At 38.0% G+C, this 18,089-nt stretch overlaps 1 protein-coding gene across 2 annotated transcripts; it reads left to right on the top strand.

Moving 5' to 3' along the window:
- The first annotated feature begins 196 nt into the window (after positions 1 to 196).
- On the top strand, positions 197 to 17,021 carry osbp2a (oxysterol binding protein 2a). Of its 2 annotated transcripts, XM_032570522.1 has the most exons (14): positions 197 to 674; positions 1,680 to 1,885; positions 5,194 to 5,444; positions 5,587 to 5,755; positions 7,428 to 7,548; positions 8,343 to 8,409; positions 9,037 to 9,174; positions 9,286 to 9,531; positions 9,661 to 9,781; positions 10,082 to 10,185; positions 10,285 to 10,380; positions 11,086 to 11,270; positions 11,365 to 11,585; positions 13,328 to 17,021. In XM_032570522.1, the coding sequence occupies exons 1-14, from the start codon at positions 514 to 516 to the stop codon at positions 13,468 to 13,470; spliced, it is 2,229 nt and encodes a 742-aa protein (XP_032426413.1). In that variant the 5' UTR covers positions 197 to 513; the 3' UTR covers positions 13,471 to 17,021. The 2 variants fall into 2 exon arrangements, with proteins under 2 accessions (XP_032426413.1, XP_032426415.1); XM_032570524.1 differs by lacking the exon at positions 197 to 674 and having other exon boundaries at positions 1,742 to 1,885; positions 5,226 to 5,444.
- The last annotated feature ends 1,068 nt before the right edge of the window (positions 17,022 to 18,089 follow it).

Raw genomic sequence — 18,089 nt, 5'->3', positions numbered from 1 at the left:
GTCACCACAGTGTTTCCATGTAAAACACTTTGTCTTTTCTGCTGTGCTATACAAATAAACTTGCCTGGAGCATCTATTTTGAACATCACAGCAGAAATCGCAGAAAGTGCCATATGTCAAGCGCGCGTGCACACACAAACGTGCACGCACGTGCGCATACACGTACAGAGAGGGAGGGGGGGGGGGGGGGGGGGGGAAATGTGCATCCATAAGCTACAGTCCTGTAATAAGGACGTCATCTTGTTCTCCCTTCTCCAGCGTTCACGGGCTTTATCGGGAGTGCATTACAGTGCAGTATTTGTGGTTCAGTATTTCATATCTAAAAATACCAGGGTGACCATTTTTAAAGTAGGTCCGCCTCACTTCACAGGGACGCACAGAAACAACTGCAGGCTAACAGCGCACTACGCACAGTCTGCGTGCTGCTGCTAGCTAAAGGTACAGCTGTTTACAACTGTACACCAGCTGCACCGTCTCTCCGTCCATCCCGCTGGAGGGACGCGGACAGCCTAGATGAACGAGCTGGTGAAGAGCTTGCCCTCCCCGACTCTCCCGGGGCTCCACCTGCCTTGTCTGGACACCCACAAGGGCTGGCTCTTCAAATGGACCAACTACCTGAAGGGCTACCAGCGGCGCTGGTTCGTCCTCAGCAACGGCCTGCTGTCCTACTACAGGTAACGGTTTCTAACGGTCAGGGCTCCACCCAATAGACACAGCGTTTCTTCAGTTAGAAAACGGAATTGTTAACACCATATTTGTAAAGATGATGTCATGCAGTTTTTTTGTGATTTTTTTTTTGGGGGGGGGGATGTAAAATCAAACTTTTAGTCTTTTCTGATTGTCCCAAAAAACAAAAAGAGGAACTACTACCACAACTGGGGTGGCATCCTTCCCAGAAACAATGCGTCTGTTTTTATTTTACGTGACTGCACAGTCAGAATATTATTGAAATGTTCATTTATTTCAATATCTCAAATCACCAAGTGAAACACATATCATAGATTATTTACGCACAGAATTATATCTTCAGCCAATGGAAACATGACACCTAAGATTAAAAGTGAGTAAATATATTTATTTTGCATCTTTCACAAGTGCTTTATAATGAGCATAAAGACAGAAGATGCATATAAAACATATAAAAACAGAAGCATATACAATCTTACTGCATAAAACTAGTTGAAATCCAGATTTAACAAATGAGTCTTCAACTGCTTCTTAAAAGAATCAACTGAATGAAAACTTCGCAAAGTTGTAGGCAATGCATTATATGGTAAATCTCTAATTAAAGTCATCCAAACATACTGACATATTAGGTTACCCATCTAAGGAAGCCTGTAGTGACTGTAGGAAGAAACCTTTTAACAGGAAGAAACCTCCAGCAGAACCAGTGTACATTTGCTGCGACTAAGTTGGTGTTGAGAGGACAGAACTTGGACACAAAAAAGAAAACAGATCTGGAGTTCTTTCATTGGAAACAAAAAAAGTACACTGAGATAACAGCAGCAATAGCTCGAGGAATGTAACACGGGTAATCAGGGAGGTGCCGAGGTAGTAATACTATCAAAACAACAGATAAGGTTTTAGAAATATGTCTGTTTTGCAGAGACAACTTTAATTTTTGTTCTTCTTTCACACAACTTTTCTTAACGTATCGGTCTGGGTTGTTTTTCCATCAGGACTCAGGCAGAGATGGCGCACACTTGCAGAGGCACTATTCCCCTGGCAAAAGCTCACATCGAGGTGGGTGACACCTGTCACTTTGTGTTAACCAGCGGAGGCCGGACCTACCACCTGAAGGCCACATCTGAAGGGGAGTGTCAGAGATGGGTGTCAGCCCTGCAACAAGCAAAGGCTAATGCCACGCTCCTGGTGCATCACTCAGGTAAGACTAATGTTTTTTCCCTATTTGATACATCTTCACCAATATATTGTGATCAAATTTAATCATTTTGGAAATATCATTGTGTTATTTTTTTATTCTGTGTTAACGGCGACTGCCTGACCTATAAAAGAGTCTTTTTAAAGAAGCAATACCGTTCTGATAACTAACTAACTATAGGCTCAGAAGCCTATAGTTCAGCATTTGAAGTGTAATTTCAACATCTGAACATCAGAGGGCAGTGTTACCAAACTATCTGTGACAAGGCCAATTAAAGGCAAAAGGATATTTCCTTTAAAATTTAATTTTCTTTTGCTACGAACATGATTATATGTCATATAATATTAGGATGAATGGGATATGAATCAAGTGAGCAAATGCTGAATTTATCAACTCTTCCTTTGGAATACAAGTAAAATAAAAAATCATATAGATGTGCATCCATGCCTCCCCCTCCACTCTGCAGCCTATCTCCCACCCTGTCTCCTTCAGTCTGGCAGTGAGTGCTGAATGAAATGACCTTCCTCTCCTGACTCCTCCTCCTCCTCCGGTAGAAGGAGGGGAAAAGAAAAAAGAAGGAAAGAGAGAGAGAGACATAGCAGGCATGTGTGAGAGGCTTTCATTGAAATATTTTCCACTCATGGACTATAAGGAGATAGGAGTGCATCATTTTCAATGAGTGTCGCCTTGTAAGTAAGATGTTTTTTTAAAAAATATATTCAGCAGAATAGGATTCCAGGTAGATCTTTTATGATCTTCATGTTTTTTTTGGGGGGGGGGGGGGGGGTTAATTTGTGATTCTGTTATTGTCCCACGAGTGTCTCATTATAGAGTTAATTTAGTTTCACCATTGTGTGGGTAGAGACAGGTTGAATGGTGTCATAAGGACAGTCCGTTTAAAAAGTAGGCTGTTAAATGCAGCAGTTATACAAATCAATGCCTCAAGAGGTGCTTGTTAGCACTCTTCAGTGCTGTAGGAAAGGGTTGTACCTGCAAGATGCAAATCAATGTTTTACTTGAAGATTTTGTTTTTGTGTCAGTCATTAGAGCCTCATTTGTAAACCTAGTTTTTTATCCTATCTGAGGTCATAGACAGTTCAGAAATCACAATATGCTTTGTTTTCTGTTTTCAATTTTGAAAGGCTTAGTGGTTGCTCATTTTATCTGGCTCTACAGTAAGCAGGGGTGCAAATCCTGGTGCGTTTTGGTGAGGTGATTATAGATTACCCTTCCATAAGCAGCCGCAGGGCTCAGTCCCAGAGCAGATTAATTGGCTGAAAGGATCAGAACAGCAGTAATTAAGTGGAGCTTGCAGAAGAAGTGAGGCACCTATTGTGTGATATCCACCACATGGTAAGCACACATGAGTTTTGCATTCGCGAATCTGTAAAAATAGGTGTGTTGTGCTCTGCAAACGCACAGATTGATTCTCCTCCCACTCCATGTCCGTTATGACGCTCCCTTTATCACCTGTGGGTGTCTTCTTGTGATTTAACTATGAGTCACCATTTGCTCTCAGACTCTCCTGTGACTCCCATGTGGAAAAAACAACCCGTTGCTGCACTCATCAGCCCTGTGTGTCATTCCCCTACACGTCCATCACAGTTCTAGGATGAGCTTAATGGGTTTGCATCTCCATATGAACATGTTGGATGGCAGATGGCCTCAGAGAACTCGATTTCTTACCACCTTGAGCAGCAGAAATCTGCTAGATGTGGGTCATGGAACCATTGCAGCTTGAAGTATTTTTCACTCTCTTATTTTTAATCATTTTTCTCCAGGGACTTCACTAATCCAGTTTGCCCTGATTGTTGTTTTTTATTTTCTTCCCCTTTTAATAGGGTTTGGTAGTTTGTCTCCATGCTTTTGAACTCATACACCGAACTATACTGGCCTAGATTCAAACCATGCACTTACGTGTCCTGGGATTTATCATGCACTGTTTTGTTTAGCAGAGAAAGTTTTGACCTAGAAACATTTTATTTCTTTTATTTTGTAATTTTTTAATAATCCAAGGCAAAAAAAACCCCCATTTTTAAAGTAACCTAATCAGTGGTAATCTCAAATTTCTATATTTTAAGGAACAGAAGCAGCACTACATTAAATTATGGCAGATGTACATCTTTAAGGTGTTAAGCTAAATTAAAAGCTGTTTTTGTTCAGAAGTATATGCCCCTCTTGCACTTCTCTGGACTGTGTTACATAACTACCATAAACTAGTGTATTTTGGTGAGATTTTATGTGACAAACTAACTCAAATTATTATAATTTTGCAGTGGAATAGATGCTGAAGATAGAAGTTTAAAATTTTTTTTGTAGATAAAAACTGAAGCGTTCATTTATATTCAATGCAAAATAGACCAAGAGGCTCCGTAAACATCAATGCCCCAGTCTTGTAATAGATTCTTGTTTGGCTTTTGTCTGATCCTGTTGAAAGGCGAACTTCCACCCCTGTCCTTTGCAGCCTCTAACAGGTTTTCTTCCAGGATTGTCAGTGTGATGTGTTAATTGTTTTTCAGACATAGAGGTCACAATGCTGCTTGTCTACTAATTGTTGCCTATAAAAATGTTTGGCTTTCATGAAAGAGTTAAACTGAGATTAAATTACACAAAAGTGGAGTCTGGTTACTAGTTAGGGGCATCCAAGAGACTAAATACAATGTAATGATTTTTTTGAGTAAATAATCACAAACAACACTATTTTCCTTCCACTTGAAAATGATATGCCACTTTGTATGGATCTATCAGAAAAAATCCAGATAAAACATTTTGAAGTTTGTGGTTGTAACGTGACAAAATATTCAAAAGTTCAAGGAGAATGAATCACTCTATATTGTAAATATGCCTTATAATGCTTAGTAATCAATCCAGTCTCCTTGAAACGCTCTGAAAGGACTAGAGACTCGCAGTTCGGCTCATGCCAGCTAGAGGAAGAGAGAGAGAAGAGAGGAGGAAAAGGGGTAATGCGTCATCCTTTTTTCTCTCTCTTCAGCTAAAAATAGCCTTGCCTCCTGATTGCATATGTCCACGTTTCCAAGGCAACAGTGTTCATTCACAGCTTTCTGATATTTTGGAAGATAGGTTGTTTAGAGATTAGGGTGTGAAGTGCTATTATCCTTTCCCATCCGTTTCCCATTAACTCGTCTCATTCTATGTTTAGAGCATTTAAAACATCTTTTGTTAGTCTGTCTCGTGACAGACTGTGCTGTCTACTCCAATCTGGAATCTCATCATCACTAACACACAGATTGTTCTGACATATTTTGAATCTGTCAGTTTTTAAACTGCTACACTGGTGTCTCTGTGTGAAGATGACTCAGGAGATGAAACCCCTGTGCCTCAGGAGGACCGTGCCCTCACCCAAGGAGCGCTGCATTCCCTGGCCACCAAGTTGGAGGATCTGAGCACCTGTAATGAGCTGATCGGAAAGCACGGCGCCGCTCTCCAGCGCTCCCTCAGCGAACTTGAAGACCTGCGAGGGCCCACCGAAGGCACGGACAAAGTGAAAGCCGTTAATGAGCGAGCCACCCTCTTCCGCATCACCTCTAATGCTATGATCAATGTGAGTTCACACAGCTCATACCTCTGCTGGTGTAAAGGCTTAAAGACTAAACGGATTAGCTGCCTATGTCTCTTAGTGAGGGACTGTAGCGAGGCCTCGGAGTTCGCCATGTGCTTTGATGTTTGTTGTGTTCACACCTCAGGCTTGTCGGGACTTTTTGGATGTGGCAGAATCTCACAGCCGGCGGTGGCAGAAGGCTCTGCACTATGAGAGAGAACAGCGCCACCATCTGGAGGAGACCATTGAACAGTTAGCCAAACAGCACAACAGCCTGGAGAGAGCGTGGAGGGAGAATCCCACCTCGTATACAGGTGAGACCTCACTGCCATTGCCACATAGATGAACATCTAGTACCTACGATGTGCAAAGCAATGTGTGTGTGTAAGAATACTGCTACTTAGCTGCTGGTTTGGTTTGACAACGAACACATTGTTTTAGAAGAGTTAAACTACATTGAAGTCATCTAATTTTGATAAATCCTTAAAACTCTACCTCAAACATGAATAATCTTTATTCCATACTTAAAGAACTCGATTTTACTCATTGCCACCCCTTAAATAACAAGAGTAAAGTGACACTTTAGTAATGATTTAGTAAAGAGAGCAACAGCATGGTTGAAAAAAAACGTGTTGGGAGGTGCTGCAGCTGAACCTTATCATTTTAAACCTGAATTATCTACTCTGTGGAGGGTTTAATCTCCCTTATTCAATTATCTCTAGTGTGTTATAGGTGTTCATTCAATCAATTTGTTAAAAATGTATTTACATAATTACTTTCAACTAATTTGCAGGAACAAAAACAAAACCAAAGTTTAAATGTTTTCCCTCTCTTTCATTGATCACATTTTTGTTTTACTTGGTGGTTTAAGGTATGGAAAAGTTTTTAGATTTGAACACGCTTTATGTTGAAGTTAATGGGATACTATATCAATGTAAAAACTATCTTGTATAACTTAGCAGCATGACTGCAATACTTGGTTTTATGTTATTGAATGAGACACGTTTGATATAGCTTTGACTTCTATCATTTGTTAAAATCTAGAAATTACAACTCACTCATTTGATTATATTATTATATTATTTCATCATTACTTTTGTTCTGTTTCAGATCAGAACAAAGTGAATGCCGTTATATGTTCTGAGTAAAAAATCAACATATCGACAATAATTATAAGTTCCAACTAAACATGCTGAGTCCTACTAACGTTTATTACATAAATTGAATTATTTTCTTATTGCATCAACAATATGACATGGAATGATGTGGATGTAATGATGTGGATGTAAACAGGGATACTTTGTTGTTATAGTTAAAAAGTGTTGTTTTCATAACTTTCTTTCGAGTATATTTCAATAATTTCCAGCAAGTTGAGATTTTAACTGTGGCCTAATTTAAATACACTGAAATCTGTGATCCTAACAGAGTTTTGGTCCAGTGATTGTCAATTTGCATAAATTATTTTTTCAAGCATTTCAACTCTAACAGGTAAGAGTTGTTGTAAAACCTGGAAGTCAGTTTATCAGTTGTAAAAACTTGTTTAAAACTTTACAAAAAAGCTGCACTTAAAACTGTTTTACTTTTGGCTGACTTCCCTGTCTATACAATTTAATTATGATAAAGCACAGATAATTCTGACAAGTTAAACTTACAGATAAACCAAGCTAGTTCATTTTTTTGTTTGATTTTCTGCAGTGCCCTGGCACTGACCCTTACTAGCTACACACAGCTGTTTGATTAAATAAAGCCATCATTACTTGCTATTTTAAATGTTGCATGTCTACAGTCCTGTTAGCTTCAAATTGTTTACAATAAACACAAAAAAAATCTCTCTCAGTAATTATCTTCTGACATTTCTCATGATTCAACATTTTAATGGCAATATTAAACCAAAACAAATAAGAGCTCATGTTCTCATGCTCTTCAATGTCCAAACTTGGACATTGAAGCCTTTTATGCTAACCTGTCCCACGTTTGTTCCTGCAGGTGTGGAACGGTCTCAAGAGGGGGATGCGAGTGATGAAAATGAAGAAGCGGAGTTCTTTGATGCCATGGAGGACGCCCCTTCATTCATAACTGTGACTACCACTGGAAATATCCGACACAAGTAGGGAGCATCACGTTCAGTAGATGCGCGATGATGTCTGCTGGAGCTGTGCTTTAGTTACAGTAACAGACCTTGACATGCAGTCAGGTGACATAGGTGAAGCAGTGCCTCACCTGTCGTCATGAAGAAATAAAATCATGTTTGATTACACATGTGCTACACATGCTGATGTCTGTCTAATATATTTAATGAATATTTGTGACATATTTAGTCTTTATGATAAACTATAAATGCACACTGAAATATGCAGGGTGAGGCAGGAAGTATCATGCTGCACTGGTAGAGGGCAGTGCTGAGCCCCATAGGCACAATGGGCAACTGATGCTCTTCTTCTACACACTAAAAATACTGAAAATAATCAGGAAAAATATAAAAAATACATTTAGAATTAAATCAATCCAGGATGACTGTAATCATTGATGATTATCTCCATTAAAGCAGCCATGTTTTTAGAAATGAAGCCAAACAAAGAAGATTTTTGACTGAGTGACTGAGATATCTGTGAAGGAGGAAAGGCACATGGACTTTGTATACAAATATAAGTAAAATCATACATTTTATTTTATAAAAAAAAAACCAAAACAAGAGAGAAAAAAAATTTTGACAGAAATTTTTTTATTTTTGTTCTTGCTATTATATTGTTGAACAGCATGCAGTTGATTGGAGCATATTTAATAGCTGCTAAAACAATTAAATGTTCTGATTATGAAATATAATATTCTATTTTGAGTTTTGTTCTCACTGCATGTCACTGGCAACTAGTATTACCTTTATGTCCCACTGCCTTATTTTAGGCGCTCAGGCAGTAACCAGAGTATGATGAGTGGAGGAGTGCCCACTGACTGGACTCACAATGAGAGTGTAAGTCCAAACCATTTTAAGGCTGAATGTCAAATTTGTCTGTCTTTATTTTAATGTGTAAAAGTATTTTTACCTTTTTAACTAGATCACATCTTATCATGTTATGAATGCAAATATCCGTCTTCCCATCATCTCTGACTAGCTTTCTTGTTTTTGCTGAAAAAAAACAATTCCACAGCTTGATACTGCCACCACCATGTTTCACAACTACTCGTAGCATTTTGTATTCAGCCCAAAAAAGATAAATATTGAAGAGCACCTTCTAAGGCAAGTTTAATATGTATACTACATGGTTTATTGTAATCTGTAAACAGGAGCTCTTATAGCTTTCTGTTGACAGTGGTCAAGAATGTACAACTAATAAATTTCCTCTCAACAGATTCTGATACATTCTGTTACTTAATTTTTACTTTTGAGTCTCACAGTAGAAGGGGCTGAATACAAATTTAAACCAAAGTTTTTAGATTTTTATTAACGATAGTTAGCCTGGCCCTTCACAATTATTCACTACTTCATGTTGGTTTGTCCCATAAAATCCAAATAAATATATTGACGTTGACAAGGTTGTGAAAAAATTCAAGAGGTAGCTCTTATGTAAAATATATATATATTTTTTGTTATTTAAAGGACACCTCAGGCACAAACCAAATGCAGCTACGAAGAACAAGACGCAGTCGTATCCCTGACAAACCAAACTACTCCCTCAACTTGTGGAGCATCATGAAAAACTGTATCGGAAAGGACCTATCCAAGATTCCCATGCCTGTAAATCAAAATACTATTTTGCACATTTAAGAATTAGGAAGCAGGCTCTTCTTTTGATACTCTAGAGGTGAATTTCTTCTCTTCAGAAACAAATGACATGCCTTCTTGCAGGTAAACTTTAATGAGCCGCTGTCGATGCTGCAGCGTCTGACTGAGGATTTGGAGTACAGCGAGCTGCTGGACCGGGCGGCTCGCTGCGACTCGTCCCTGGATCAGATGTGCCTCGTGGCTGCCTTTTCCGTCTCGTCCTACTCAACCACAGTCCATCGTACCGCCAAGCCCTTCAACCCTCTGCTGGGGGAGACTTACGAGCTGGACCGACTGGAGGAGTACGGCTATCGCTCCATCTCTGAGCAGGCGAGACATAAACACATCCATCCATCGGGATTTTCTGTCACTGCACATTTAGTTTATCCATCTGAGCATTCAAATGATGTAATAGCTCGACAGTTAATGACTTTCACTGATGATACCGTTCAATCTCAGGTCAGCCATCATCCACCAGCTGCGGCCCACCATGTGGCATCAGAGCGAGGATGGACTCTGTGGCAGCACATAACCATTGATAGCAAGTTTCGTGGGAAATATATTTCTGTCATGCCGTTAGGTAAGAAGCAGTTAGCAGCAAATAAAGCAGCACCTTCTATTTGCCTCAATCTTGTAAAATGTTATAGAAAATGCAGTGTGTTCGTCTTGGCAAAAATCTTAACAAATGGAATCTGTCACAGATTTCTTTAACAAACTGTTTTTCATTGATTTAGTTGAAAGATAATGCTCATGTAATGGAAGTTTTCATATAAAATTTTCCAAAGGTGCCAATAAGATGCTGTGTTAACAAACATTAGCCACATTTATCCTACAAAAAATCCAGACTGATTGTGTTTGGGTGTTTTGGTCTTCACCACAGGTAACATTCACCTGCAGTTCCACTCAAGTGGAAACCATTACGTGTGGAGCAAAGTGACTTCCACGGTGCACAACATCATTGTAGGGAAACTTTGGATCGATCAGGTGGGTTTCAGCTTATAAATGACAGAAATCACAACTGAAGAAGCAGAAGCTCTTTCGTATTATATCTGATGCATCTCTTCCTTTTCCTGTCCACATCAGTCTGGAGACATTGACATTGTGAACACCACCACGAAGGACACCTGCCGTCTCAAATTCTCCCCGTACAGCTACTTCTCCAGGGAAGTTCCACGAAAAGTATGTTTCAGCTACAGACAAGGAATTGCTAAACATGCAGTAGCCAGCAGTGTTGATGCAGAGCAGAAAATACATCTAAACATGGTTCCTACATATTTTCCAAGTCAATATAAAACACGTTTCTACATTTTGCATCAGGTCTTGAGTTCCAGATGTAAGGAAAGAAATAAGGACCAGGAAAGATTGAAAGACCGCAAAGGAAAGAACAGCAAATAAAGGATTATTGGGATTGATAATTGTGCAAAGAAGGGTTTTTTACAAAATGAGGAATGTTACAGACGTTCCCCATATTAACGAGAATCCTCTTTATAAAACTGTCAGAAGTTTTTTCAGAGCCGCTGTAGCAAAGACTGCTAACAAAAGATCTATCCTGCCCAAAACCATCAGCAGCTACAACTATTTGAAGAATCTTGAATAATAGGACTTACTACGACTTTTCATTTTCCTTTGGGATTATAATTTTTTTTTCTGAATTTAGTTGAAGAGAGAGAGAGGAAAGACAAGGGATAAAGAAAAGAAAAAAGGAAAGTCAAAGAAGGAAGGAAGAAAAAACAAGATTTGATTGATGGTACACTTGATATTTTTCACAATAACATCCATATTTATTTTTTCCCAGAAAAAAAACACAGAACTTTACTTTTCCAGACTTTTAAGGAGTCTCATGTAGCCAGATCTTCTTCATGCTTCTTTCTTCTCTTTCTCTAGGTGACCGGCGTGGTGGAGGACGGAGAGGGAACAGCCCATTACATCCTGTCAGGAACCTGGGATGACAAAATGGAAAGTGCAAAAATAGTGGAAAGCAGCCGGGGATGTGGAGGCTCTGAAGGCAAACAAAAAACTGTTTATCAGACTCTTCAACCCAAACTCCTGTGGAAAAAATACCCTCTTCCGTGGGTTTCTGAAATCTAAAAACTTTTGCTCCCGAATCTACATGACTGTCTAAGCGCACATTTGAAGGCTCTTCTTTTCTGCATCTCTTCTCAGAGACAATGCAGAAAACATGCACTATTTCTCCGCCCTGGCACTGACCTTGAACGAGCCGGAGGAGGGCGTCGCCCCAACCGACAGCCGTCTGCGACCGGACCAGCGGCTGATGGAGGTGGGCTTGTGGGACGAGGCGAACATCGAGAAGCAGCGGCTTGAGGACCACCAGAGGATGGAGAGGAAAAGAAGGGAGGCACAAGCTAACCAGGCCCTGGAAGAAGGCGAGTATTTGGACCTAGGGCTGGGGGATATGAGGAAAATCTAATATCCTGATATATGTTTTGCTATATCACGATACACAATATATATCACAATATTCTTAAATGAGCTCCAATGTTATTTTAAACTAGACTCCTTGCACCCACCCAAGTTCCCGCCCCCATTTCCCTGCTGGACTTAAATGTAAGCTCATATAAAAAAGGATGCAGTGTTTTGCTATGAACTGTCTACACTATAACTAGATAACAAGGTGAGAAATAAGTTTTCACTAAGAAAAAAAATGGCTAATCTACCACAACGATCACTTATTAATAATCGCAAAATACGCATCAAACCTAAAAACCCAAAACTGTAACGAACTGAATGTTCTTTTCTAAGTGGGGGTAATGTTTGAGTGTTTTTGGTGCTGAATCCTGATACATAAAGTTGCGTTGTTGTCAGTTGCTATGGCAAAGAGGTTGCGTGTATCGTAAAGCCTACCGAGACCAAGAATAAAAAGAATGAGTAGTTTTTAGTTATTTTTCTCATTGCATAACACTAAATGAATCATACCTACATCTCCAGGTTTCACTTTAACGGACTAGTTCTACCGCGGCGGCGCGGCTATGAACGGCATGTAGAAGAATAGTCTGATTAGGCGGTGAAATAAATTTGTGGTACAACCTTTTGTGGCAATAGTTTTATAACATGTTTTGCAAATTACCTCATTTTGTTCGACATCCTCCATATAAAATCCAAACCATTGCCAAATTATTGACCAACGCTGTTTCTCTTTGGAACTAGACTAGTTCATCTGATTCGTCTTGAGCAACCGTCTCATTCACGGATCACCTCAAACTCTCGCTGTCACCATGTTGTTTGTTTTCTCCGCGCAGTGTGATTGGTAGAAAATTTTCAGGTTGGGAGGTGAAAGGGACTAGTGATGCATTCATAGGGTGTCGGATAAACCATATTCGCAGTGAGTTTGTTATTTGAACTACAATTTATACTCGATAGTTAAAATGGCTATATCGCAAAAATCGTAAATTAAAAATATCGCGATACATTGAGTATACTTGATATATCGCCCAGCCCTACTTGGACCCCAGAAACCATAACATTTGTGTTTGGTTCCTTTTACTCTGATACCCCTAAATGAAGTCCAGTGCAACTACAGAAGTCACCTAATTAGTAAAGAGAGTCTACCTTTTGGTAATTTACCTCAGTAAAGCAGAGTATTACCACAGTTAGGTTATAAAACAATATTTCAATCTTTCAACATCTCCCGTAGCACAGTTCACTCCTTTAATAAAAAAAAGCTACATTTTTCTCCACAGTGAATCATGGTGGTGGCAGCATTATGCTGTGGGGAGGCTTTTCTGGAGTAGGGACCACAGAAGTTAGTTAGTTATGAGGGGTAGATGGATAAATAAAACAAAAGATTTGGGACTGCAGGAGGAACCATATATTTAAACATGCAGTCAGAGATACAGCAGAAGATTAGATTGAGGTATAAACATGCGTTGGAATGGCCCAGTCAAAGTTCAGTCAAATAAAATTGAGAATCAAGCTTCTTACTTATTACAAATTATGGATTTTTATTACAGATTTCTAGTGATAAAGTAGGGCGAAGGGCTTTAAAAATCATAAACTTCACATTGACTTTGTGTTCACAATATTAATATTTATATTTTGGAAGAAACAACAATATAATTTTTTGAAAAAAGGTTTTCTCTTTCCTAAGGTTGTTTACCTTTGCTTTCAGGGCAAGACGTGGAAAGTTATCAGCCGGTGTGGTTTGAGAAGAGAACAGACGAAAACACAGGAGAAGCATCCTACATGTACAGAGGTGGCTACTGGGAAGCTAAAGAGAGACAAGACTGGAGTCACTGTCCTGAGATCTTCTAGGAATCTGGTAGTTTTTTTTTTGGTGGGGGGTTAGGTGGGCTTAGATGAGCAGGTGGCAGTGGGTGAGATAGCTAACTCCTCTCAGCTTCTAAAGCACAAAACCTCCAGCCTCTACTTCCTGTGTATATGTGTTCCCTCCCTGTTACAGCTGTTCTACCAGGATGCATGGCTTTGGTTGGTATACGCTTCCATGCTCTGCAGAACTTTTTATGTGAGCAATTCAAGTTCTGTGTGCGAGTGTGGGTGGACTTTAGTTTACATAGAACCAATTTCAGCACAAAACACACCTAACTGAGTGTGCATGGACGATCCTGGGGGCGTGGAGCTCCCTGTGTGTACAAGCACCAAATGTCCTGCTCCAATCAGAGATGGAGGATATCAGTCTTTGAAAGAGTGGGACAAAAGCCTTCTTCTGTGCTGTGAAGTTGTGTCAGCAGAACATGATTTACAGATCCTTCACATTCTTTGCTGTTTTGTGCTAGAGTGTTTTTTCAAAATTGCACCACAGTATCCTGCAGCACAAGCTGAACCCAGAGTGGCCTCTAAAAACAAAGACCTCGTTTCATTGAGAGATGAGTGACAGAAACTGTGTCATTTAACACTTCTAAGCTAGTTCGCTTCAAACACAGATCAATGCAAAACCCCAGAGTTCATGTATGACTGAACTAAAGGAGTTTTATTGAGTCCATGAAGAAATGAAAGTTGCAGTATTATTGTAAATTAGTGCTAATCTTACATGTCAGAGATGGCAAAGTGGAGATTTTTGTACATCTAACAGACTATAAGAGAAGAAGATTTTGATTTTTGACCCATTTGGGCATCTAATCTAATTTGAGCAATTTCCAATGCATTACTCATTCCAGTAAAAGGCTAAACTGTATAAGTGCTTCAGAAATGTCCCTAATCTGTACAAATCTACAATTTCACAGCAAAACCTTGCATTTTCTGCCATCTGTCTACATATTATCCTCTACAAGTAGAAATCAAATACAAATTTTAAAAAAAATTTCAAAACAAAATACAGTTTATGAAAATATTCCAACCATTTCCTGAGAGCTCAGGTGATTCATACCACTATCACAATTATTAAGCTTAATAAGGTCACACAACTCAAGCAGACAAAAAGTTACAAGCGTTTAAAGCCCTAAAAAGCACAGACGGCTTCTAACTTTCTAGATGAAACTACCCTATTAAACTTAATGATGAGGGAGAACAGCTCAATTCATAATCAGTATGATTCTTTTTTAGCCTATATGATCTATAAATGAATTATTTTGTCAAGATGGATTGCTTTTGATGCTGAACTCTGTAAGGGGTTTAGTTGATAGGCAAATTGAACATGAAAGCACTTTTGAAGAAACATTAAAGTCTGCTGTAATGTTTTCTAATAAAGCAAATAATCTCAGATGACGAGGAGCAGAATAATCTGATCTGATTAGACAGGATGTGAAGAGCCACTGTTCCTAACAGTGTGTTCGCCGAAGGACAGATAATGAGCACCTTTTAACAAATCCCATCCCGTCAAGGTTGCATATATGGGAACAAATGCAATAATTCATAGACTAGTCTGAATCACGTTTGGCAAAACTGATAGAAATGTGTGATTTTTCACCAGTAGGTTGTTTGAGAGGTTACTTCTTTTGATTAGGTTATAGACAAGAATAATTAGATTTTTTTTCCATTAGTTCCTTTTTTTCTATCAAATTCCAAACCTGGCCTGATTTATTAAATTGATAAATGATTACCGTGTTACTTATAAATCATAATTAAATTAAAATTGTGTCAGAAATTGGAACTGGAAACTGGGAATCTCAACTCATTTGAGAGCCTTCTAGATTTTAGGGTAAATACTTTTTTCCAGCACTCACATTCTGCTTCCTGTCTACCACAAATTCTAATATTAGGTTAAAAAAATAATAATAACGTTAAACCTTCTTTTACCGCTGTTTCATTTGGTCTTTAGAGGAATATAAATTAGTCCCTTCTAACTGTTTAGGTCAAATGTTTACATTTTTGCATCTGACACTGTAAATTGAGATAGACTTAACCCAAATTTTAACTATTTATGGGCAGAATATCTTTGCAAGATTAAGAAGATTAAATGTTTACTAAAATCTAACACTTTTTATTCCTAATATTTGGATCCTGGAATCCCAGTGTTATGATTTAAATGCAGCTGTGACTATGTGAGCCTTATGCCTCATGTTTTGTATTTTTTCCCCCTTACTCTACAGTAAATAAAACGAAAATTGGACACATGAATTTCTGTGGAAACTTTTCTTAGTTCTCAGGCTGGAACATAAACTCCGAAAGCAAGCAACTATTAAAAGTAAGATAATTTTATTTCCACAAGGTTACAAAAACTCTTTAGTTGAGAAATGGTTGCAGAGCCATACGGAAAACTCCTCAGTTTCCTTTTAATGGAATCTAAAACATTTAAACCACATAAATACTTTGAGAACTCTAAAGTACACGTATTTATACCTGAAAATATGTGAAGACTTAATTTTAGGAGTTTCTCTGATGCAGAAATCAGTTCATCCTTGTGTTGCACACAATGAGAACTTAAATTGGTGCTTAATGATAATTCTAGCCTTAATTAGAGCATGTAACAAAAGAGTAATCTATAGTAAGTCTGACCTAGATACAGAAAAACGTTTTATAAAGATGTTTATTATGTTCAGACTTATACAGAAGGCATTCAGGTGATTGTTTTGGGTAACAAAGTTCGGTTTAGAATATTAATATGTTAACTACTTTCCCTATATAAAGTTTAAGAAATATAGATATTTATGAGAGATATGTATATCATATGTGTATATGTAAATATGATTTATTTTTTTGTTCTTGTTGCTTTATTAAAATGCTAAATGTCAGCAATAATGCAATATGAACAGCTACTTAAGTACAAAAAAATCACTACTGTGTCAAATTAGTATAGATTTCCATTAGATAAGTGGTGGATTAGTTGCTAATATGCACATGGACGCCCATAATAAATACCCTCCATATCTAATACTTCTGTGTATTTATACCTTACTGTGTACAATAACAGGGCATGGTTCACATATATGACTGTCCGGTTAGTTTTCACCAGTAATTAGTAACAATACAGTAGAAGTAGAAGCTCATCAGCTAAATCACTGTAAAATGTTTGACATTACGTGAATATCCATGCTTAATCACTCTTTATCTTCTGGTTTTGAATAGTCGAAACCAAACACAGCTAATGAGATGTTGCAGAGACTGAATTATGAATGTAAGAGGATTAGATGCTGTATGTCATATTCTAAAAAAAATGTATGAAATCATGTTCAAATAAAGCACAAGGTCTTCTTGACCTGCTGTAACACTGTACAGAATCCAGAGGTTTTCATCACAGCACACTCAGTAGCTATGCATGGTTTCAGAGTGCAAATGCACTTTTGTAGTGAGCAGCCTTCTAACCTTGCTAAGTGTGGATTGCCAGTGAAACATGATGTAAATTCACCTTTTGTGCCCAATTACCTCAGAAAGTTTCAATTTTCCAAATCAAATAAAAATACTATAAAAGAAACTCTGCTACATGGTTCATTGTCAAATCTGGGTTTTTTTATTATTTATCACAGTTAACAAGAAAAGCATCATTTTAATAGAGCAATGTTATTTAAAGTATTTATATGCAATTCTTTATTTTAAGCATTTTAAATTGTGTCCTGCTGCTTTATAGTGGTGCACTGTTTTGTATATAATTTAATGTTACTTTTATTTTTTTATAGGTATTGTATATGTATCTTCGCCTGTAATACTGGCAAACATAATTCAATCCCTTTGTTTTACACTATATATTATACTGCAGGGGAAATTGATGCAGGACAAGTTGCTTTAATTTTCTAAGTAGCTATATTTCTACAGGTGCCATTAATAGGAAATTCTCAGGAGATGTGACTGATGGTTCCAGTGAGAAGTCCTGAGTCCATTATATCATAAACTGGCCGGTATTAGGTGATTCCAGCAAGATTTCAGACAGAAAAGTGAATAAACAGTTTCATAGAAAGGGATAAATAATTCACTGATATGGTGCTTTCTCACCACATGAGACTCCACTGCTGAAGAAAAAACATGCTGGAACATGTTTAAAGTTTGCTGAATAACATTGAGACAAGTGTGTAAAATACTAGAATATAGCCTGGTCACAGAGACTGAAATCAAACTATTTGGATGTCATAAAACACATTATATTTGAAAATTAAAATGCACTGCATATCACCCCCAAAACTCCATACCATCAGTGAAGATGGAGGTGGGAATATGGTTCTGTGGAGCTGTTTTCCAGCATACAACACAGGCAAGATTCATATTATTGTACAAAGAATGAGTGGAAAAATGTACAGACAGTCTTAATAAGCTGCTGTTTCATTAGAGTTTATTACACATAACTCATGTGAATTTACGGTTTGATCAGAGGCATGCAAGTAACTAGTTATATTCACTTGAGTAATTTCTTGGAAAAGATATACTTTTAGGAGTAGTTTTACCACAATGCACTTTTTACTTTTACTTGAGTAATATTAAATATTGCTACTCTTACTTGAGTAAAATAAAAAAAATAAAAATACAAATGTTTTAACCAAACATGT

This window comes from Xiphophorus hellerii, chromosome 8 (genome assembly GCF_003331165.1).
Source record: "Xiphophorus hellerii strain 12219 chromosome 8, Xiphophorus_hellerii-4.1, whole genome shotgun sequence".
NCBI classification, from domain to species: Eukaryota; Metazoa; Chordata; class Actinopteri; order Cyprinodontiformes; family Poeciliidae; genus Xiphophorus; species Xiphophorus hellerii.
This window is presented reverse-complemented; position numbering and strand designations above follow the sequence as displayed.

Bases quoted from the DNA above. Each gene is read 5' to 3' on its own strand.
- osbp2a (XM_032570522.1), top strand. From the start codon at position 514: ATGAACGAGCTGGTGAAGAGCTTGCCCTCCCCGACTCTCCCGGGGCTC. The intron at 10,186-10,284 runs GTGGGTTTCAGC...TGTCCACATCAG, and splicing joins GGAAACTTTGGATCGATCAG to TCTGGAGACATTGACATTGT. The intron at 10,381-11,085 runs GTATGTTTCAGC...CTCTTTCTCTAG, and splicing joins CCAGGGAAGTTCCACGAAAA to GTGACCGGCGTGGTGGAGGA.